Here is an 18199-nt window from a genome sequence, read left to right on the forward strand (position 1 = left end):
ACTCCCAGACTTAAAAAGCCATTTATTTTAGTGCATCTTTTAATTCATATGTTGGGCTTATCAATTTTTATCAGTTAACAATCTCATTGACACAGATCAATTTACACAAATTACTATGTAACATATGAAGAGAACACAAACAAATTCTTAAAATACAGATTACCATTAGGAAAATTTAAATATATTGAAGCATAAACAAGATAGACCTTTATTTTACAATATGTATAATTACACAATTTATTAAAATTAAGACAATTATATATAAAATATTAACACAGAAGTCATTTTAAGTTTGATAAGCATTTCAAATACAGAAATGTTAGGATGACAAAATTATGCCAAATAACTTTACATCCATAAATCTAGCTCACTAGTTCAGGTTGAACATTCACTCTCCGAAGTACTTCTTCAGGCATGCAAAAAACAGGACTGACAGGTTTAATTTGTTCTTCTCCCAAAAGTGACAATCCAGCAATTCCAAATAAAGTATGGAAAGGATCTACCTATTTTAAAAAAATGAAAACTTAGTGTTACAAAATGAAAATGTCTAAAACCCTGCTTCTGAATGACAAGTTACCTATACTGGAGCTCACTTGACTTCCTTTACTTGAGTGTATGCTTCAAGTTTTCTTAATAAAAATGGCTTCAAATTGTGATGTTAACCATACAGTGTTTTGGCAATGTGATAAGAAATTTCTGAAAACTTGTTTTTATTCTTTGTACAGTCTCAACAATTACCCAAAACAGCATCTTGTTTTCAAAGCAACACTTGGAAATACCATCCATTTCTAAGTCTGGAATAGCTTAGAAACATACAATGCAAAACACTGAAGTGTAACTGTTACATGAACATGTCAGAAATATACTTGCCATATCTCCTGGCCTGTCTGCAAATCCTCCAGTTTCTTCATCTTGGCATGCTAAGATGAAGCTACGCAGTTTCTCTCTATCAATCCAATGAAGCCTTCCAATTATCTTTAGGGAAGCCAACACCCACCATGAATAGCACACATCTGGTAACTAGGAGAAAAAGCCACAAAGTTGCCCATTTTATTCTCTAGACCACACATGGGTAGAAGTGGGGAGAAATACAGGGAGAGACTGACATGCAGTGTTGGAAATCCTGAAATTCATAAAGACAACTGCTCAGAATTAAAGACAGGGAAAGAAAAGACCAAACGCTCCAATCCACAGAAAGCTTGCTGTTTCAGTACTTCATATCTTCCATCTACCTTTATTTCATCTGCAATGAATGAATGCCTAATTCAGTCCCTTATCCAAGAAGCTGGTGGTAAGGCTCATGAAATCTGTGGTGATGTATGATGCATTTCCCTAGTTAGAACAGTCAACAAGTACTAACACACCTGCTTAAAAACCAGCCTGGCTCCTCAAAACATGGCTGTTTAAGAAATGTAAGATCCTACCTGAGATTGAGTCAAGAATCTTCACTTCAACAAGACCCTTGGGTTATTCGTAGGTATATTAAAAGTTGCCCTACACTGTAAATGCCGATTCCTGTCAATTCCTACCCCAAGCCATTTTCTGACTGTTTGGAAGTTGCCCAGCCCTGACCAGCGTAGCTGAGAGGGCTGGGCATTGTTCTACAAAGTGAAAGGTACCCAGATCAATTCCTGGTCAAGGCATGCACCCAGATTGCAGGCCAGGTCCCTGGTTGGGGTCATTTAAGAGGCTATCTCTCCCCCCCTCCCTTCCCCTCTCTCAAAATAATTAAAATCTTTAAAAAAAAAGTTGCTCAGGTTTTCAATAGGATCTTAAGTAGAAACCACCTGGTTATTTCCCTATGTGCCCCTCCCCAACTTATTTGGAAATATTAAGGAAGTGAAAGTAAACAAAAATGAGGAAAGAACCACCAGGCCCTATTTTTTAGGTCAAGGCTCACCAAGCTATAGCTCGAGTTAAACCTAGACAACCAAAGAACAGTTTTTACATGTGTAGTTTTAAGAAAGTTTTCTGACAGGAAAAATCCTATTAAATACAAATGTATGCATAGTTCTTTTGCAAAATAACTATGCCTATATATTTCTTATTGTCTATGGCAGGCATTTTCAACCTTTTCATTCCATGGCATAAAAAAAATCACTAAAAGTCTGTGGCACACCAAAAAATAGATTTTTTGCTCATATAACAATCATAGTAAGACAACTATTGTTTTGTTGGCTGTTGTTATTTTTTAATTTGACAACCCAAAAGAAAAGAGATCAGTCCCTATAATTAGTCAGGTATTGCATGTTTTAAAAATTCTTGCCGCACACCAATTGAAAACCACTGATCTAGGGCGGCATTTGCTCTTCAGGGTAGTTCAGCTGCAATAAGACTGTATGTCCTACAATGCTGAAAATATTTACTCTCTGGCCTTTATAGACCCCATTTAATGTGTGAAAACTAAACAAAACTGTTCAGAGGATACTGTGTGAGAGCTAAACACACTGAAGAAAAAATCTTCCCTTCTTCCAAATCCAAGTGTCAAAAATTAGTTTCTTCTTAAAAAAAATTTTTTTTGAATGAAAAGGTTTGACAGTATTTTAAATCCTCGCCCAAGGATGTTGACTAGTTTTAGAGAGAAAAGGACGGGAAGAGAGAAACATCACTGTTTGTCTTCCATTCATGCCCTGATAGGAGCTCAAACCCTCAACCCTTTGGTTCATGGGACACCGGTCTAACCAACTAAGCCACAGGCCAGAGCAACATTTTGTTTTAATCTCTTTGTTTTGACAAATCCATTGTCCCTTCACACCCATGAGTCAACAGAGAGATTCTTTTTCTTTTCCTTCCCTTCCTTCCTTTCTTTCTTTTCTTTCAGATTTTATTTATTTATTTTTAGAGGGGATGGAAAGGAGAAACATCAGTGTTTCTCACCCACCCCTGCTGGGAACTGGCCTGCAACCCAGGCACATGCCGACTGGGAATCGAACTGGGGACCCTTTGGTTCGCAGGCCTGTGCTCAATCCACTGAGCTACCCCAGCCAGAGCCAACACAGAGATTGCTATACTAGATGAATATGTTCACTTAACTGTAGTCTGGCTCCCAGACATAAACCCTTCAATGAGTAACTTGATATTCATCCAGATTATGTGTGAACACAAATGCAAGTCTACCTCAGTATAGGAAAGATCAAAAGACGAATTTGTAAAGAACATCAGAAAGCACCATGCACATCTTTCCTTCGGGAGTCTTTTTTTTTCACAAGGTTTAGCTCTCCACCTGGATTCTTTCTTTCAATTAAATTTACTGGTATAACCTTGGTTAATGAGGTTATATAGGTTTCAAGTGTACATATTTATGATACATCATCTGTATACCACACTGTGTGTCCACCACCCAGAAGCAAAACATCTTCCATCACTGTGTATCTGAACCCCTTTTATTACCCTCCCAAGCTTCCTTCCCTCTGGTAAACACCGTGTTGTCTTGTAAATGGTCACCAGGTTTAAGAAGCATTTCAACCCCAGTTGTTTTACTTTCACAAGGGCCTTTTTTTCAGACGTAGAACAGAAAAATTGTAACAGAAGATAAAAATTATTAACTTATAAGAGCAATATTGTAAGAGCTAAGACAAAAGTAGTCCTCACTAAAGATTACAAAGCTATTAGAACAGTTTATCTTATGAAACAATACCTTCTCTGGCCTTCCATTCAGTCCGCCTGAAGGTAATTGTCGTTCACAAAGCCACCAACCGAGCAAATCAGAATTTACTTGATGCAACTGATTAGTAATAGCCAGAAATCCTGTGCAACAATAGATCTAAAATTACAGACATAAAGTGCATGTGTATAATAATTTTCAGAAAGTGGTAAAAATTAGCCAATTAAAACTCCACTTTACATAAAAACTTAGTAATACTTGAACAGTCAGAACTGTAAACTTGGAAATGTCACAATATTATTTGTGAGGGGAAAAAAAATCTAAGCATACTATTACCAGGATCCAATTTTGCAATGAAATATTGTCAAACTTTCTCGCCCTGGCTGGCGTAGCTCAGTGGATTGAGCACAGGCTGCAAACCAAAGTGTCGCAGGTTCGATTCCCAGTCAGGGTACATGCCTGGGTTGTAGGCCATGACCCCCAGACACTGCACATTGATGTTTCTCTCTCTCTCCCCCTCCCTTCCCTCTCTAAAAACAAACAAACAAACAAACAAATAAAATCCTTTCAAAAAAAATCCTAAGAGAGCAACTAATTAAAAAAAAGAAGAAATATTGTCAAAATTTCTCCATGGCTAAAACCATATTTTATGTCACAACTATTTACATGTATATAATGTTCTTTGACACAAGAAATAGTTTCATCATTCAAAGTAGATAGGAACAAACGTTTCCAATTGCTTAGTTAGAAACTAAGGAAAATCAAAATGTATTTTTTTTTAAAGATTTTATTCATCCATTTTTGGGCGGGGGAGAGAGAGAGACAGAGACAGAGAGAGAGAGAGACAGAGAGAGAGAGAGAGAGAGAGAGAGAGAGAGAGAGAGAGAGAGAGTGTGAGAGTGTGTGAGAGAGAGAAACATCAATGTGCGGTTGCTGGGGGTTATGGCCTGCAACCCAGGAATGTACCCTGGCTGGGAATCGAACCTGGGACACTTTAGTTCCCAGCCCGCGCTCAATACACTGAGCTACGCTAGCCAGGGCCGAAAATCAAAATGTATTTTCAGTGATTACAAACCTACCTATGTTTGACTGGGACAGAGTTTCACCAACAGGGGAATGTATACAAACTATTGTGAAAACAAACAAACAAAAAACAACAAAAACCAAAATGCCTTCCTTAATCAGCAATTAGCAACTATTATTATTTAACACCCCACATTATATTCAGTCAAATTAACTGCATTAATATTTATCAGAAACTAAAATTGCTATTAATGTATTTTTTTAAAGATTTTATTTATTTTTAGACAGAAGGAAAGGGAAGGAGAAAGAGAGAGAAAGAAACATCAATGTGTGGTTGCTTCTCACATGCCCCCTACTGGGGACCTGGCCCACAACCCAGGCATAGGCCCTGACTGGGAATCGAACTGGTGACCCTTTGGTTCACAAGCTGGTGCTCAATCCACTGAGCCACACCAGCCAGGGCCTATTAATGTATTTTAATCTGTATTAGTGAATTACCTGTCCAGCATGGGACTCAGAACCTGGCCTACAACCAAATCCACCATCAAAGTTCATACACGATAAAACAAATTCAATCGCCTTTTCCACATTAACAGCATCCAGCTTCCCCTATAAACAGAAAAAAAAAAAATCCCTATTAAATTCCAGAGTAACCACAGACATTAATTAATTCCAATATGTTGTCATAACTTACCAATAGAGCCAAAGTTGCCACTGCACAGAAAGAAAATCTTGTATCAATTTCTCCTAAAAATGAAAAGATCAAACCAAAACTTAAGTGTTTCTAGAGGCTTCTGATCATAATACCTACAAGTTACTCTGTACAACTACCACAGTTAAATTCAAGCTTAAAATTTACTCTTAGGTCACCAGAAGGTAAGCTAAATCTCAAGTGAAATCATTTTACTTCTAAGGAAACTAAGAACTAGAAAAATGCTTTCTCAAAAATACAGCAAATTATCTTCAGTTGCTTATATAGCACCCAGAAAGGGAAGGTAATTTACAGAGCCAAATGGACTAGTCAACTTCTATTAATAATAAACTTACCCTAGTATATAAAAGTAGGTTTTCATATCCCATGAAGCAGCTGGTCTCTCCGGCCTGCACTGTATTCAGCCCTAAAGTAGAGATTATCTAAATACAATTATCAAGTAAAATGCTATTCCCTCCCTCCACTCAAATATTCAGTAAGTTTGTAAAGTTTTTGAATAGTTTTCCCTTGCCAGTAAGCAGTTTAAAAAAAAAAAAAAAAACTTTACAAAGCCACCAAATATTAGGGGAAAAAATTCACCTACCTTATCTTTTAGACTGGCCCCCTCTGTTCCAGTGCTCCTGTATGCTGATACAACTAGTACAGTGCATGCTGGAACTCCCACCAGACTATTAACTCCAGTTAGACCAGCTGCTTAGTGGGACCTGAAAAGATGAAAAGCTTAAATCTTTTATAAATTAGCAAAGCTTCCAATAAATTGTACTTAAAAATATGTAGCAAAGCTTATCACTACAACAAACATTTTCATATTGGTATTTTGGGTAGCATGAATTAAACTGGCATTACCCCATATATCTCCAGCAAAAGAACCATCTTCTTTCTGTAGACTCTGAACATATTCCACAACTTTATTTATGTCAATAACATTAATACTATCATAGAGAGTAAGAATCTATAACCAGAAACAAAACAAAAACATTAAGTCAATACATCTTCAACGCTGGTGAGTCTGATCTAATGTTCTTCCTCAACTATCTTTTATGTTGTCAAGCATGTCCTTTTGTCTACACATATTGCAAACTTTTCTCAACAATGTAAACTATCTTCTATGCAACAAAATTATCATCAACAAACCCAAACTTTTAAATGCATTTTTCTACATATAAACTGCAACTTAAAATTTTAAGACTTAAATAGCCTAACTTCTGTAGACTTTAAACCCTTATCTATGGATCTTCTATATCAAAATTAAAACATTTTTAACCCCACCTAGTTATTCTCAAATATTTACATATACTAAACATTTTACCATTCAAGGTCTCAGTGTAATTTTAGAACTGACATCAACTTTGAATTCAGCTAATACATGCCATGACATCATTGACCTTGTAGAACAGACTTCATCTGCAAAACTTAGGCTAACTTTTTCACATGCTCATTTTGTCACCTTCCTTATTTCAATTTCCTCACTCTCAGGTAAGAGCATATACTACCATGACTGCTGAATTTAATTAGTATTTACCTGGACAGCACTCAGAGTGTACAAAAGGTGAGGATCATGTCCAATACTAGCACTTATTCCACCACACTCATGTTGGCATGATTTAATGAATGTCAGAATTTCTTCTCTATTCATGCGATGTAATTGTCCCATGAGATCCATTACAGTCAGACCCCAGTAGATGCCACTCATTCTCAAATACTCAGACATACAGTATTCCTAAAATACAAATTACTTTAGTGTGTCACTTTGAACTGATGCTGGGTTAGAAACACAATACAAAAACATTTAATCCTGTCAACAGTTATGAGTTTAAATTTGTAGCCCTCAAATTTGGGGGGGGGGGGGCAGGGAGAGCGGAAAGCCCACTATCTGATAAGTATATAACTCACTTGTGACTACATAAATAGCACTTTAATCTTTCCCAGGGGCCAAGCAGAAGTCTAAGTCAGGAAAACACACAAGTTCAGGGAAAACATTTATTTCACAATATCTACATTGGATTTATCAGATAATCACTTTTTTAATATATGGACTCTGTGCAAACAATATGCATTACCTGTTAGTGAGATAAATACATGAAAACCAAAAGTCACATGTAAAGTTAGGATAAAACTGAAACAATGGCTAATCAAGAAATAAAATCTGCTATTAAGATTCCAGAAACAAATTTTTGCTAGTCATCGATGCTACATTTTAAGATGTTTTGAACCACATGCGTGGGGTTAGTGGTTTGCTCTGATCCTCAAGTCAGGGTTTAAAGAAAGTAGCAGGTGAACAGTAGAAAAAGGCAGGAATAAGTCAAGCCCTAAGTCCTTAGTCATGCAGCGAGAGGGAGAGAAAAAAATGGTCCTAATCCCCCCATAATTCGTTATGCGAACCAATCACTTAAGAATTTATCAATACTAGATGTTTCCCAAGATGATAAATAACAGTTGCTTGGACACTACAGGGAAAAAATATTTACTTTCAGCTAAGTTGTTTCCTACTTTTCAATTGCCCCGGATGAAAACTGCTCTACATCGTTTAAAACTCAAGGTGAATTTTTCAAGGTCTCAGCGTAATTCTAGAGCTAGTGTTATTACACATCAGCCATAAATTCAGGTAATACATGCCAACACATCATTGACCTTGAAAGTATCACCTCAATTACCAAAGTAGAAATCTATTCAGTTTCTCAAATCTCTTGTAATCTGGGCAAGACATAAATCTAGTTTGTCACCTCCTCTAAGTAAGTATGGTAAGAACTGTAATTCTGATGTATATTCAACCTTGATTATCTAATGGTAGTCCTCACTGCACTTCAAGGACATTATCTTCAGTCCTTGGAATGCTGGAGTTGAATACCCCTTTTAAGAAGCATGGGCCATAATGACCTACCTACTGACTGCTTTTGGAGAATCTGACTTCTTTGAAATAAACTTTCAACATAAAATCATACATACATAATCATCTTTCTTTGCGCCATAGGATGCAATATAATCTGCATGCTTCTCCAATAATAGGGTGTCAGGTGCATCTGACTTGATAATAACATCCTTCTGTGGTGTGCCCTTTCAAAATAAAAGTGATTTCATAAATGGTTATCTTTTAATGTTTGACCCCAGAGCCCTCATAATGATTCAGGTATTTCTCAGGTCTCAGAGTAATTCTAGAGCTAAAGTAGTCGTAATCAACTTTAGATTCAGAATACATGCCAGCTCATCATAGACCCAAAAAATACCTTTACATCTTGCTTATCATTCCCTTACAGTAAAATTAACACAAGATATCAAAACTTAGAATTTCAAGACAACTTATGGTTTGCATGTCGCAAAAAGCAAGCGGAATTACTAAAGTAAAATTCACTCGAGTTCCAAATCATTTTCTTCAAACCCCAAGTTAATTCCTTTGATTAAACAGGTCCCTCTCCAGCTTCAGTTTCTGCATTTGGGGCCGGTGACTAGCATTTGGCAACCAGCCCCCACGTGACTAGCATGCTGCTCTATTTCTCCACATTTATCTTTACTTCGTAACTGAGACTACAATGTACTCATTGTAAGTACGTCATGACGATCACCAAAACGAATTAAGTAGTAAATCTGCTTTAGATCCCATTTAAAATTTACTACTATGCCAGTCACAATGCTAAAGATTGAGCCCATAAAAATATATACGCATGTATATGGAAGGTAAAAAGTACCGCCTATTGGCCTGGTTTTGAGGGATTTAGAAATTGGGCCTTTGAATCCTTAGGTCCGCCAAACAGAAGAACCCTGGATAAAATTAAAAGCGGCAACCGAGCCCGTGAGGTACGCAGAAAACGCTGAGTAATACTTCAGCCCCTTTGAGCCTTTAAGAAACCTTCCAAGGCCCGTGCCTTTACCTAGCCATTCTCAAATACTTGGTGAACCACGCTACAATCAATGAGCTGATCAATATTACCCTACCCAGCGTCCTGCCCAAACTATCTGGACAGCAGCGTAAAACACAGCCCCACTCACCATGTCTGAAAGCGAAAAGGGAACTTAGACACTTCCTGGGTGTATTTTGGTGGCAAACGCCTGCGCAGAACCGCCCGTCAGATCTCCGAGGCCCCACTTAGTTGACCAAACTCCCGCCTGTTCCATCGCTGCCCTAGGACCCCAACGACTGCTTTTAGTTGTCTTCGCTGCCTGTACCCAAAGTCACTGAGCCCGGTTTTCTTGTCTTGTAATCATATCGACTGGCCCAAAACAGCTTTAAGTAGTGTGTAAATATCTCGATTACTTTTAAGAAATTACTTGTTCTTAGTGCCTTTGTAGTAAATATCAGAGGTCTCCGCTAATTAGAATTTTTGCACGTAGTAAGTGTTCAATGAATGTTTTGTGAGGGACTTAAGGGAATGTTCACATTCCCCTTCGATTTGCCTTGTTCATTCTCTGTCGGCTCCCTCCCCTTCCCCCGCCCCCTACTTCTTCAGGAAGTGCTAATAGCTGAAGTTTTGGAAATATCTTTATTAAACAAATAACCCTGTTCCTTTTAAGAACTTTTACACAGAATTCAGATTTGCTGGGTGTTACAGCTGTTCTCATTTGTGCTTTCTTAGGTCTTTCATACTAAGCGTTTTTGAATACCAATTAGAAAAAATTGGCACCACATCCCCTTAAAATGTATTCAGTAACAATTTGTTATAGGGTTCCTGAGTGGGACATGTGTGGGCTATCAATAATTGAGAGTATTGAATCTACGATGATAGATTTTATTGTTTCTGCCTGTAATTTTGTTGATATTTCCATTTATAGTTTGAGGCTCCATTATTAAAGTTGTGTAAGTTTAGAATTAACCATTTCTGGTGAGTTGAGCCTTTTCTCATTCAGTGATAACCGTCTCTAACCCTAATACTTTTATTTTACAAAGTCTGCCTTATTAATGTTAATGTGATTTCTCCATTTTTAACCTCTAAATCAGATGGGGGAGGGGCGTGGAGGAGTGAGAGAAACCAAGGGAGAGATGGGGTAATCAGATCTCCCAGGAAAAGCAATGGTCAAAATAAGACTAATACAAGCATCAGATTTGAAAAGTAAGATTAAGATTGAGTCAGTATTTGCTGAAGAAAAGAAAAATAAGCCTCACTTCCAATTTTATAAATTTATTCAGCAAATATGTATTGGATGCAAAATATTTATGTAGGTTCTGGGGAACAATGGTGAGCAAAATGGAAATATGTATAGGTGTTACTGTACTGAAGGGGTCCATTTGCCTGCACTTGTGAAAGCCCAATAACGCACCAAGAGGAGTTTGCAGCAAAGACAGTAAGAATGTATTAAGGAGGTGGAGTCATGCCCAGAGTCACAAGTAGCTCATACTCAAATACTCAGCTACCCAATGACTCCCCATCCCAGCTTCTAGGGGATGGGTTATATAGGGGAAAAATCATTTAATCATGGTGACTAAGGGAGTTAGGATCATTGTCAGTGTCCTGGTGTCTGCTGATTGGTCAGTGCTAGGGGGTAGTTGATCACTGCACCCAGTCCTGACTTCAGCCTGGTGTTGCAAGCATGCAGTTGGTTTGGATCCTTCTGGAGCTGAAACACACCCGAGGCCTAGATGGTATCTCTAGCTTGACCTAAACTCTTCTCTGTAGTCAACAGACCTGAGGCTTTGTTCCTAACACTGTTGGATGCAGACACAAACTTCACTGTCCTGAGGGCTTAATGGTTAAGCAGGGAGAGGGAGGTGGGTGAATTAGGGTACTAGGTGAGGCCAGTTTAAGTCAAAGGGAAAAAAATCAAAATAAAAAGGCAGATTAAAGAAAATAAGGTTCCTGAACACGATTACATGGGGAGCATATGTTCTAGCAATTCTTCTAAATGCCTTCAACGATTCTATTTCTAAGTATTTATGCTACAAATATTCTCCCTTCAGTATGAAATGACTCATGTGCAACAATATTCATTGCTACAGTCTTTGCAATACCAAAAGATTACAAATGTTTTAATTAACCATCAAGGGTTAAATAAACTATGGTATATGCATTGTGAAGCCATTAAAAGAATGAGGAAGCTCTGCATGTATTGCTTTGGGAAGATCTCCAAAATATATTAAGTAAAAACAAAGCTAGAAAGTGCCAAGCATGTATAGTATGCTACTTTTTGTGTAGGAAACAAAGGAAAATATGTATGGAAATACTTGCACATTCACAGAATTACTAAGAGCATTTGTCTGAAGGAGAAATGACTGGGGACAAGAGTTAAGGAAGGCTTACCTTTCCTGAATATTCTGGTAATTTTAAAATTTGGTATGTTTTGCTCTTCCAAAAAATAAAAATGTCCCCCCTTCCAGAGAAAAGTAGCTACAAAAAATAAAACCAATATTGATGAAAAAGCAAGTTTCATGTGTGCCTCTAGACCTGTGCTGACTAATGTAACTGCATAGGGCAGTTGAAATGAGGCCAATCTAAACTGAGACAAGTTTTAAGTATAAAATACACTCCCTATTTCAAAGACTTAGAAGTAAAAATAAAGAAAAATATCTCATTAACTATTTTAAAGTATTGATTGTTTAAATGATACTTTGGATATACTAAGTTATATATCCAAATATATATATATCCAATATATATATATTTGGATATATCCGGGGTATTTACTTCTGGCAGAAGTAAGGCCTGCTTGGTTGGTAGGGTAATAATATGGATGTGATAATTTACGTTTTAATTTGAACATTTCACCTAAAATGTCGTATGGTGTGCTTGAGTGTGATATTGTTATGTACAGAATTACATGCTTATGATTTTGTAATAAAAGATGTTGTAATTAAAAAGGGGCATTACTTGTGCTAGACCCTGTATATTAAAATTAACTCCACCTGTTGTTATTTACTTCTTTTTAATGTGTCTGTGCGTGGGAGAGCCCTAATCAGTTAAGAATTTAATGCCCAATGGGAAGAACAGCTCTTTGAGATCTAGACCTGTAAGTTTACTTTTGGCCAGTGGCTGAAGTTGTAGAATGGGAAAGTTCAAGTTCTCAATGTGTCTAGGTCTATATGTCTGAAATTACACATCCATAAAATACTTTACTACTTCTGAACAGTATGAATTAGTAAATTAGATTATGCCTCAGATTAAGCAACTCTGATCTGATTAGTTTTTAGAGATAAATAAGTACTTATAAATGGAATAGTCCCCAAATTAACAGAACATTTGAAATATTAACCTCTATTACTTTGAATGAGTTAGACATTAAAGGAAAAAAGTATTCTTACAGAAATTGCTAGCTCAGAAACATTTTTCAAGTTCATGTATTTAAGGTGAATCTTTGTACAGATCAGAAAGTTTTAGAAATTTAGGTTAAAGAAAAAAAGATACGCGTCTTCTCTCCTTTAAGTATAATTCAAGTATAGTACCATATGTGTAACTTAGTTTATTTTTCAGGGAAGAAATTAGTCTGAATTTCCTAAACATTTTATACTGATTTATTGGTCAAAATAGCTAACCTAAATCTTACATAAAGTTTGATTTTTTAAATGTAAATTTGGGCTCCACTAAATTGAATCATTTTAACTTCTTAAATTCCAATGGTAATTATGTTTTGAATTATGTCAGATTGAAAATAATTTTTAAGATCTTTAGGAAATTTAAAAACTTATTGATATTGAGTGAATTAATGAATAATTATTGCACGACTACATTGTTTCTTTGATACCATATTAAATCATTGATTATTGAGCATATTAAGTTTATATACATTTCTTTTTTATATTTTGTTCTCATTTTTATATACTCTGGAATAAGTTTTAGCTTTGGGTGGGTCAGGTAAATATGTTTCTTTTTGCCACTTTAGGTTGTAAAGCATTATGTATAGCCATGTAAAGTTGTGTTAATATTTATGAGCTTTGCTGGCCTGTTAAAATGTTTGTGTGTGACAAACAGTTCCCAATAACCTACCTCCAAGCTTTCTCTGTGAAATAGAAGTCACTTTCTTTGATGATCATGTAACTATAAGAGCAATAGTGACAGAAATATACAACTCTGTATGGGTTTTTATTTTTCAAGAGAAAGAGTAGTTTTGTAGCTGAGAGCAGGTCCAGCTGCCTGGTGCTACGGAGCCAGTACTTGAAAGGCAGGTGCTGATGTGATGCGTTTTATTCCGATGCCAGCCACGCGGAAGATAGAGAGGATTTATGTCACAAAGCCCACCTCCCTGTGTGGCAGGAAAAGAAAACTCCAAAAGTTTCGTATGCTCTGTAACTGTAACACTTGCAAAGTTTCACACAGGACTGTAGAAGCTGACAAGTCGTAACCAAAGCAATGGCCAGTTACTCAAGGTCGTACACAGACTCCCATGATAAGCTCCTGTGCTCTGTAGCTTCTGCAAATTCCTCCTGAGTTTTCTCTTTGTCTCCCATATAAGGTAGCTGGACCTAACTTCCACATTCGGCTTCTGTAACCTTGCTTTGCCACGTAGGTAGGAAGCCCGGGACTATTTAAATCCTGGGAGAGTGAGGATCGGTGCTCAGAGGATTTGGATGTTAGCCACCCCCTCTGGGCCCCCGGGTAATAAAGTTTGTGCTTCATTATCTCCCCGCGTGTGGGTGGATTTTCCACAACATTTTGGTGCATTGGCTGGGAAATCCCTCACGAGAGCAGGTATTTTGCCTCCGGTGAAGGTGACCGGGGGAGTCGGCAGGGGAGCCCTGCCGCAGGGGAGGAGCACGTGCCCTGGTGATTCCAGGCTTCCCGGGGCAGAGACTCCCGGGCCGCGTCCCCGACCGCTCTAACACCTGGGCAGAGGGGAGAGACGAACCACGAACTGTCGGAGGTGCCAATCAGGTACCTGTACGTGCCCTAGGGACCTGACCCCGAGAATCTGAGTGGAACTGATCACTCCTCGACCAGAAAATTCAGGGGTCTGGGCTTAGACCCAGACCATTGGGCTCCTTCTCGGGGGGAGGGACAGCTAACTTCTGTGTGGCTGTCTGTGCGGCTGTCTGTGTGAATGTGTTTGTGACTCCACGGGCCGGTCAGGCTTACGGAGTCTGATTGGGCCCCCCACCTGTGGCGGGCATGTGAAAGATCCCCGTTTTCCTTTGTCTGTGTCAGTTGGGAGAATTCATCATGGTTTGGGGGTGGTTTCTGCCCCAGTACTATATTGCATGTATGTGGGTGTGCCGCCATTTTGGGTAAAATGGAGGACGAGCCACGTGAGTGCCCCCCCCCCCCGTGGAGGTGCAGGGTTGTCGTCATCTTGGATGATGGGTCACGTGAGAGCCCCTCCATCTTGGAACTGGGCAAGGTGCCAGGCTAAGGGCTCTCTCCAGACTGCATCCATCTGGTTCTCTTGTGTAACTGGTTCTGATAAGGATGGCTCTGAAGGACAGGTACTGAAGTTAAGGAAAACATCTGGCCTGTAAAATGTTTGCAGGGTCTGAGCTTCAGAAAACTGCAGCCTGCAATGCCAGGGACTTTCGGCTGTCCTTCCCAGAGTGGGAAAGGAACCAGGATTAAAAAGAATAATGGTTAAATCTGAATGAGTAAAATTATGTATAAAGAATGTAAAGTTTTAAACCTGGAGTAAAGGAAACTTCAACTATTTGTTTTCTGGTTTTGTGGGAAAAGAGCAGTGTTGTTTCTGATCAAAACCCTCTGTGCTTAAAATCTGTTTAAGGTTGCCTGTAACCGGTTGGGGAGGATGCCTCTGCCACTCAGGACCCAGGAAGGGTCATTTGGGGCTGATGAGTGCTTCAGCCAGAGGCAAAGCAGCATGTCTCTGCCAAAAAACCGGGCCTGAAGGAGCATGTCTCTGTGTGAGAGAATGCCCCTACCTGTGTACTGTTCTGGAAACTCTGTGTTTTGGGTTTTGCTCTGCATCTGCTCTGAGAAGGAAGTAAAAGATTCCAGGGAAGGTTAAAACTTCACACTCTGTAGAAAAGTAAATAATTTAAATATATATATATATATATATATATATATATATATATATATATATATAAATGAAGAAGTCTGTGGGAAACTGTAAAGATAAATGGAAAAGTAAGAGTTTTGGAATTATGTGATGTTAGTTAATAATAAAAGGTATAAGGCATGGAAATACACTCTTGGTGGACATCAGAAAATATATGAAAAATAAAAGAGTTATAAATGTTGCATAAGTCTGTAGCAGTAAAGGTTTTAAGAAGCCTGGTAAATATCAGAAGGGAAAAGTTTTTCCTTCAGGCTTTGTATTTTTCTCCCTACCTGATACCTCCAGAATTTGGAATTCTGAAGGAGTAAGTGAAAACATAAGGTTTCTTTGCATAAGACCAATAAGACCAGTAGTTAATAATGGTTTTGTTAACCAAGACTTTGACTGGAACGTCACGTCTGAAGGAGGCATGTATGGGTTCTGGTCGTCACCAGAAAGCCCTGAGGAACTGGGATTGACTTGTGAAGCTAGCGTAAGCCCACGAGAAAAGCCTGGTACTTTGGTTGGTTGTGCAGTTCATGGCAGTCTTTCCAGGGAAGGAACGAAGATTGCTTTCATGAAAGATGGCCAAAAAGGAACCTGTAAGCACAATGAAAAACTCAAGGATCTGAGTGAAACAACTGGTACAGGTGAAGCCAGATGGCGGATGTATGGCTCTGCTTCTGTGCTCTGAGGGGCGGACTGAAAAGTCAATCTGAAGGTTCCCTGTGTGAGTTCCAGCAAAGCAGAATCAAGAATCATAAGTAATTCAGGCTGCTCTTGGTGTGTTTATGCAAACGAACAGTCAAAATAAAAAACAGAACTCAAAGTAGTCCTTTTAATAACAGTGAGGGTGATCTTAAGGAGAAAAATTATGTTTCAAGGAAAATCACTGTGCTTAGTATTAAACATCAGAATAATGCAGCTAACTGTCTTAAAAGTTTGTTTTCATTTGAGGGATAAAACTGGTTTTGTAATATCATCAAAATGTACAATTTACAGGTATGAAGGACCTGTCAAATTGCCATTGCTGAATGTCATTGCAGGAAAAATCTTGCAACTGAATGCCTTCCCAAAAGACAGTCTCACAGGCACAGAGACTGGTTTGGGACTATTGTGTAAATTAACCTGTGTGTTCTTCTGTTTTCATAGGACGTATGCCTATGGCTTCATTGCCTGATTGATTGGTTGCAATATAGGCCTCACTTAAGGAGCCCATTTTCATCGTCGCCGCCTGGAGCTCAATGGTTTGGCTAAGCTAAGTAGCTGGGTTAGTAAGCAGTTTGGGCGATCTGTGGGCTTCACTTTAAAACTGGTTTTCCCTTTTCTGTCTTAGTGGCTTAAACAGGAAAGGTTTAGATATCTGAAAGGAGGGAAATCATAATATAATCCCTCAGCCTGAGTAAAGTATAATAGACCACAAAAGCTTTGGATAGGTGTAGCATGCCTTGTACACCTTCCTCCAGATAAGCCATACCTAAGCCCCTACCTTTGTCATTTAATGGTTATGATTTAATTGTGCCTTCCAACTCTTTCCAAATCTGTCACCCCCAGAATATAACCAGGATGCCAACGGTCCAGTAATGCCAGCCTTTGGACACTGAGCCTGCAACTTCCTGGTAATAGCCAACTGACCAGGATTCTGTAAGGTCCTTCCCTTTACAGACAGGACTCCCTCCATGCTGCACCCGCTTTCAGGGGACCCCTGACCCACGGGTAGGTAAAACAACGTCCGTTTCTAGCCGGAAGCAGTTACAAGATGAGACCTTCGTCCATTGTCCTTTAAAAGAATTTAAAGTGGGTATATATCTAAAATGAAAAGTCATTACAAGTTGCAGCCAAAGAGGGGGACCCCAAATGGGCATTTGGGACAGACTCCAGAATTCAAGGTGTCCAGGAAATTTTAGGATGTCTTCACCCCTTCCCCACAGGTGTAAGTTGGAGGAGGGACACACAGAGCAAAATATGCGGGACTGTTTTGTACAGCACCAGTTTTGCAGTTGACCCATGGCATGGTCATTTAACATGCCTATAGCCTTCAGCTGGTCACTTGGATATGCTAAATGGCTGTGGCCATGCTCTGGGCCAGGGAGATAAAGAAAGACTCCCCTGCCCAGGATGTGACAGGGAGGCAGGTCCCCCGAGTGGGAGCTTGGAGAAAAATTGGCTCCATAACATGGGGCCACACCTGCCCAGACCCATGATAGCAGCCAGACGGGAGCGGGTGCCAGCCTGTCCAGGATCTGTGGGCTGTCTATGAAGCAGCCAACAGCCGCCACCCAGTGGTCCCAAACCCGTGCACCCTCCTGAGCCAACTTCCCCCAACAGCAATGTAGTTTACCTGCCTTAATCTGAAGGATGCCTTCTCCTGCATTCCTGTGGCACCTTCCAGCCAACCCATTTTCCGCACATAGCGGTCAAGAGTCAGTTGACCTGGACTAAACTGCCCCAGGGGTTTAAGAACTCCCCAGCCCTGTTTGGGGAAGCCCTAGCAAGAGAACCCTCGCTAAGGGGGGATAAACCTGACAATTCTGCAGTACATGGGCGACTTCCTCCTGGTGGCCCCATCCCAGGAACGGTGCCGGGAGGGAACACACATGCTGCTGAAGTGCCCCCCTACAGCCGTCTGCGCAGTCCTCTGTCATGGCCCTTCACGGTGCTCTATCGGGAAGTACTCACGGTGTGATCAGGGGCGAGGACAGAAAATGGCAGAGTTGCCAACGCCCTCCAGAACCTTGTCTGATTTCTGAGGAAAATGCTTGTTCTCCCGAGAAAAAGCCAGCCTGCACCCTGCTGCTGTGGAACTCGGCCCTACTACTAGGCTTTGAAGGGTCCAGACATTAAGAAAAAGCCTTCCAAAATATTAAGAGGTGCCTCAGTAATATTCCTGCCCTTGGACTGTCAAAGCCAAGGCAGCCTATTAATCTGTACACCCACAAGAGAAACAAGGTAACCCT

At 39.4% G+C, this 18199-nt stretch overlaps 1 protein-coding gene and 3 non-coding genes across 6 annotated transcripts; all 4 read right to left on the reverse strand.

Annotated features, from left to right (window-relative positions):
* Window positions 1-2: 2 nt before the first annotated feature.
* On the reverse strand, window positions 3-9399 carry RABGGTB (Rab geranylgeranyltransferase subunit beta). Of its 3 annotated transcripts, XM_045835437.1 has the most exons (9): window positions 9324-9396; window positions 8286-8393; window positions 6862-7059; window positions 6186-6291; window positions 5322-5341; window positions 5126-5236; window positions 3638-3763; window positions 871-1020; window positions 3-503 (listed from the first exon to the last, which is right to left on the reverse strand). In XM_045835437.1, exons 1-9 carry the CDS (start codon window positions 9324-9326, stop codon window positions 363-365), a joined length of 963 nt encoding a protein of 320 aa, XP_045691393.1. In that variant the 5' UTR covers window positions 9327-9396; the 3' UTR covers window positions 3-362. The 3 variants fall into 3 exon arrangements, with proteins under 3 accessions (XP_045691393.1, XP_045691395.1, XP_045691394.1); XM_045835439.1 differs by lacking the exon at window positions 3638-3763 and having other exon boundaries at window positions 5322-5374; window positions 9324-9399; XM_045835438.1 differs by lacking the exon at window positions 9324-9396 and having other exon boundaries at window positions 5322-5374; window positions 8221-8357.
* Window positions 6654-6725, reverse strand: LOC123816605. The gene has a single exon (XR_006785309.1). It is a non-coding gene; the product is annotated as a small nucleolar RNA SNORD45 (small nucleolar RNA).
* On the reverse strand, window positions 7890-7971 carry LOC123816606. Its single transcript, XR_006785310.1, has one exon. It is a non-coding gene; the product is annotated as a small nucleolar RNA SNORD45 (small nucleolar RNA).
* LOC123816607 lies at window positions 8475-8553 on the reverse strand. The gene has a single exon (XR_006785311.1). It is a non-coding gene; the product is annotated as a small nucleolar RNA SNORD45 (small nucleolar RNA).
* Window positions 9400-18199: the final 8800 nt, after the last annotated feature.

This window comes from Phyllostomus hastatus, unplaced genomic scaffold (assembly GCF_019186645.2).
Source record: "Phyllostomus hastatus isolate PE091 unplaced genomic scaffold, TTU_PhHast_1.1 phas_contig_209, whole genome shotgun sequence".
In the NCBI taxonomy this organism is placed as follows: Eukaryota; Metazoa; Chordata; class Mammalia; order Chiroptera; family Phyllostomidae; genus Phyllostomus; species Phyllostomus hastatus.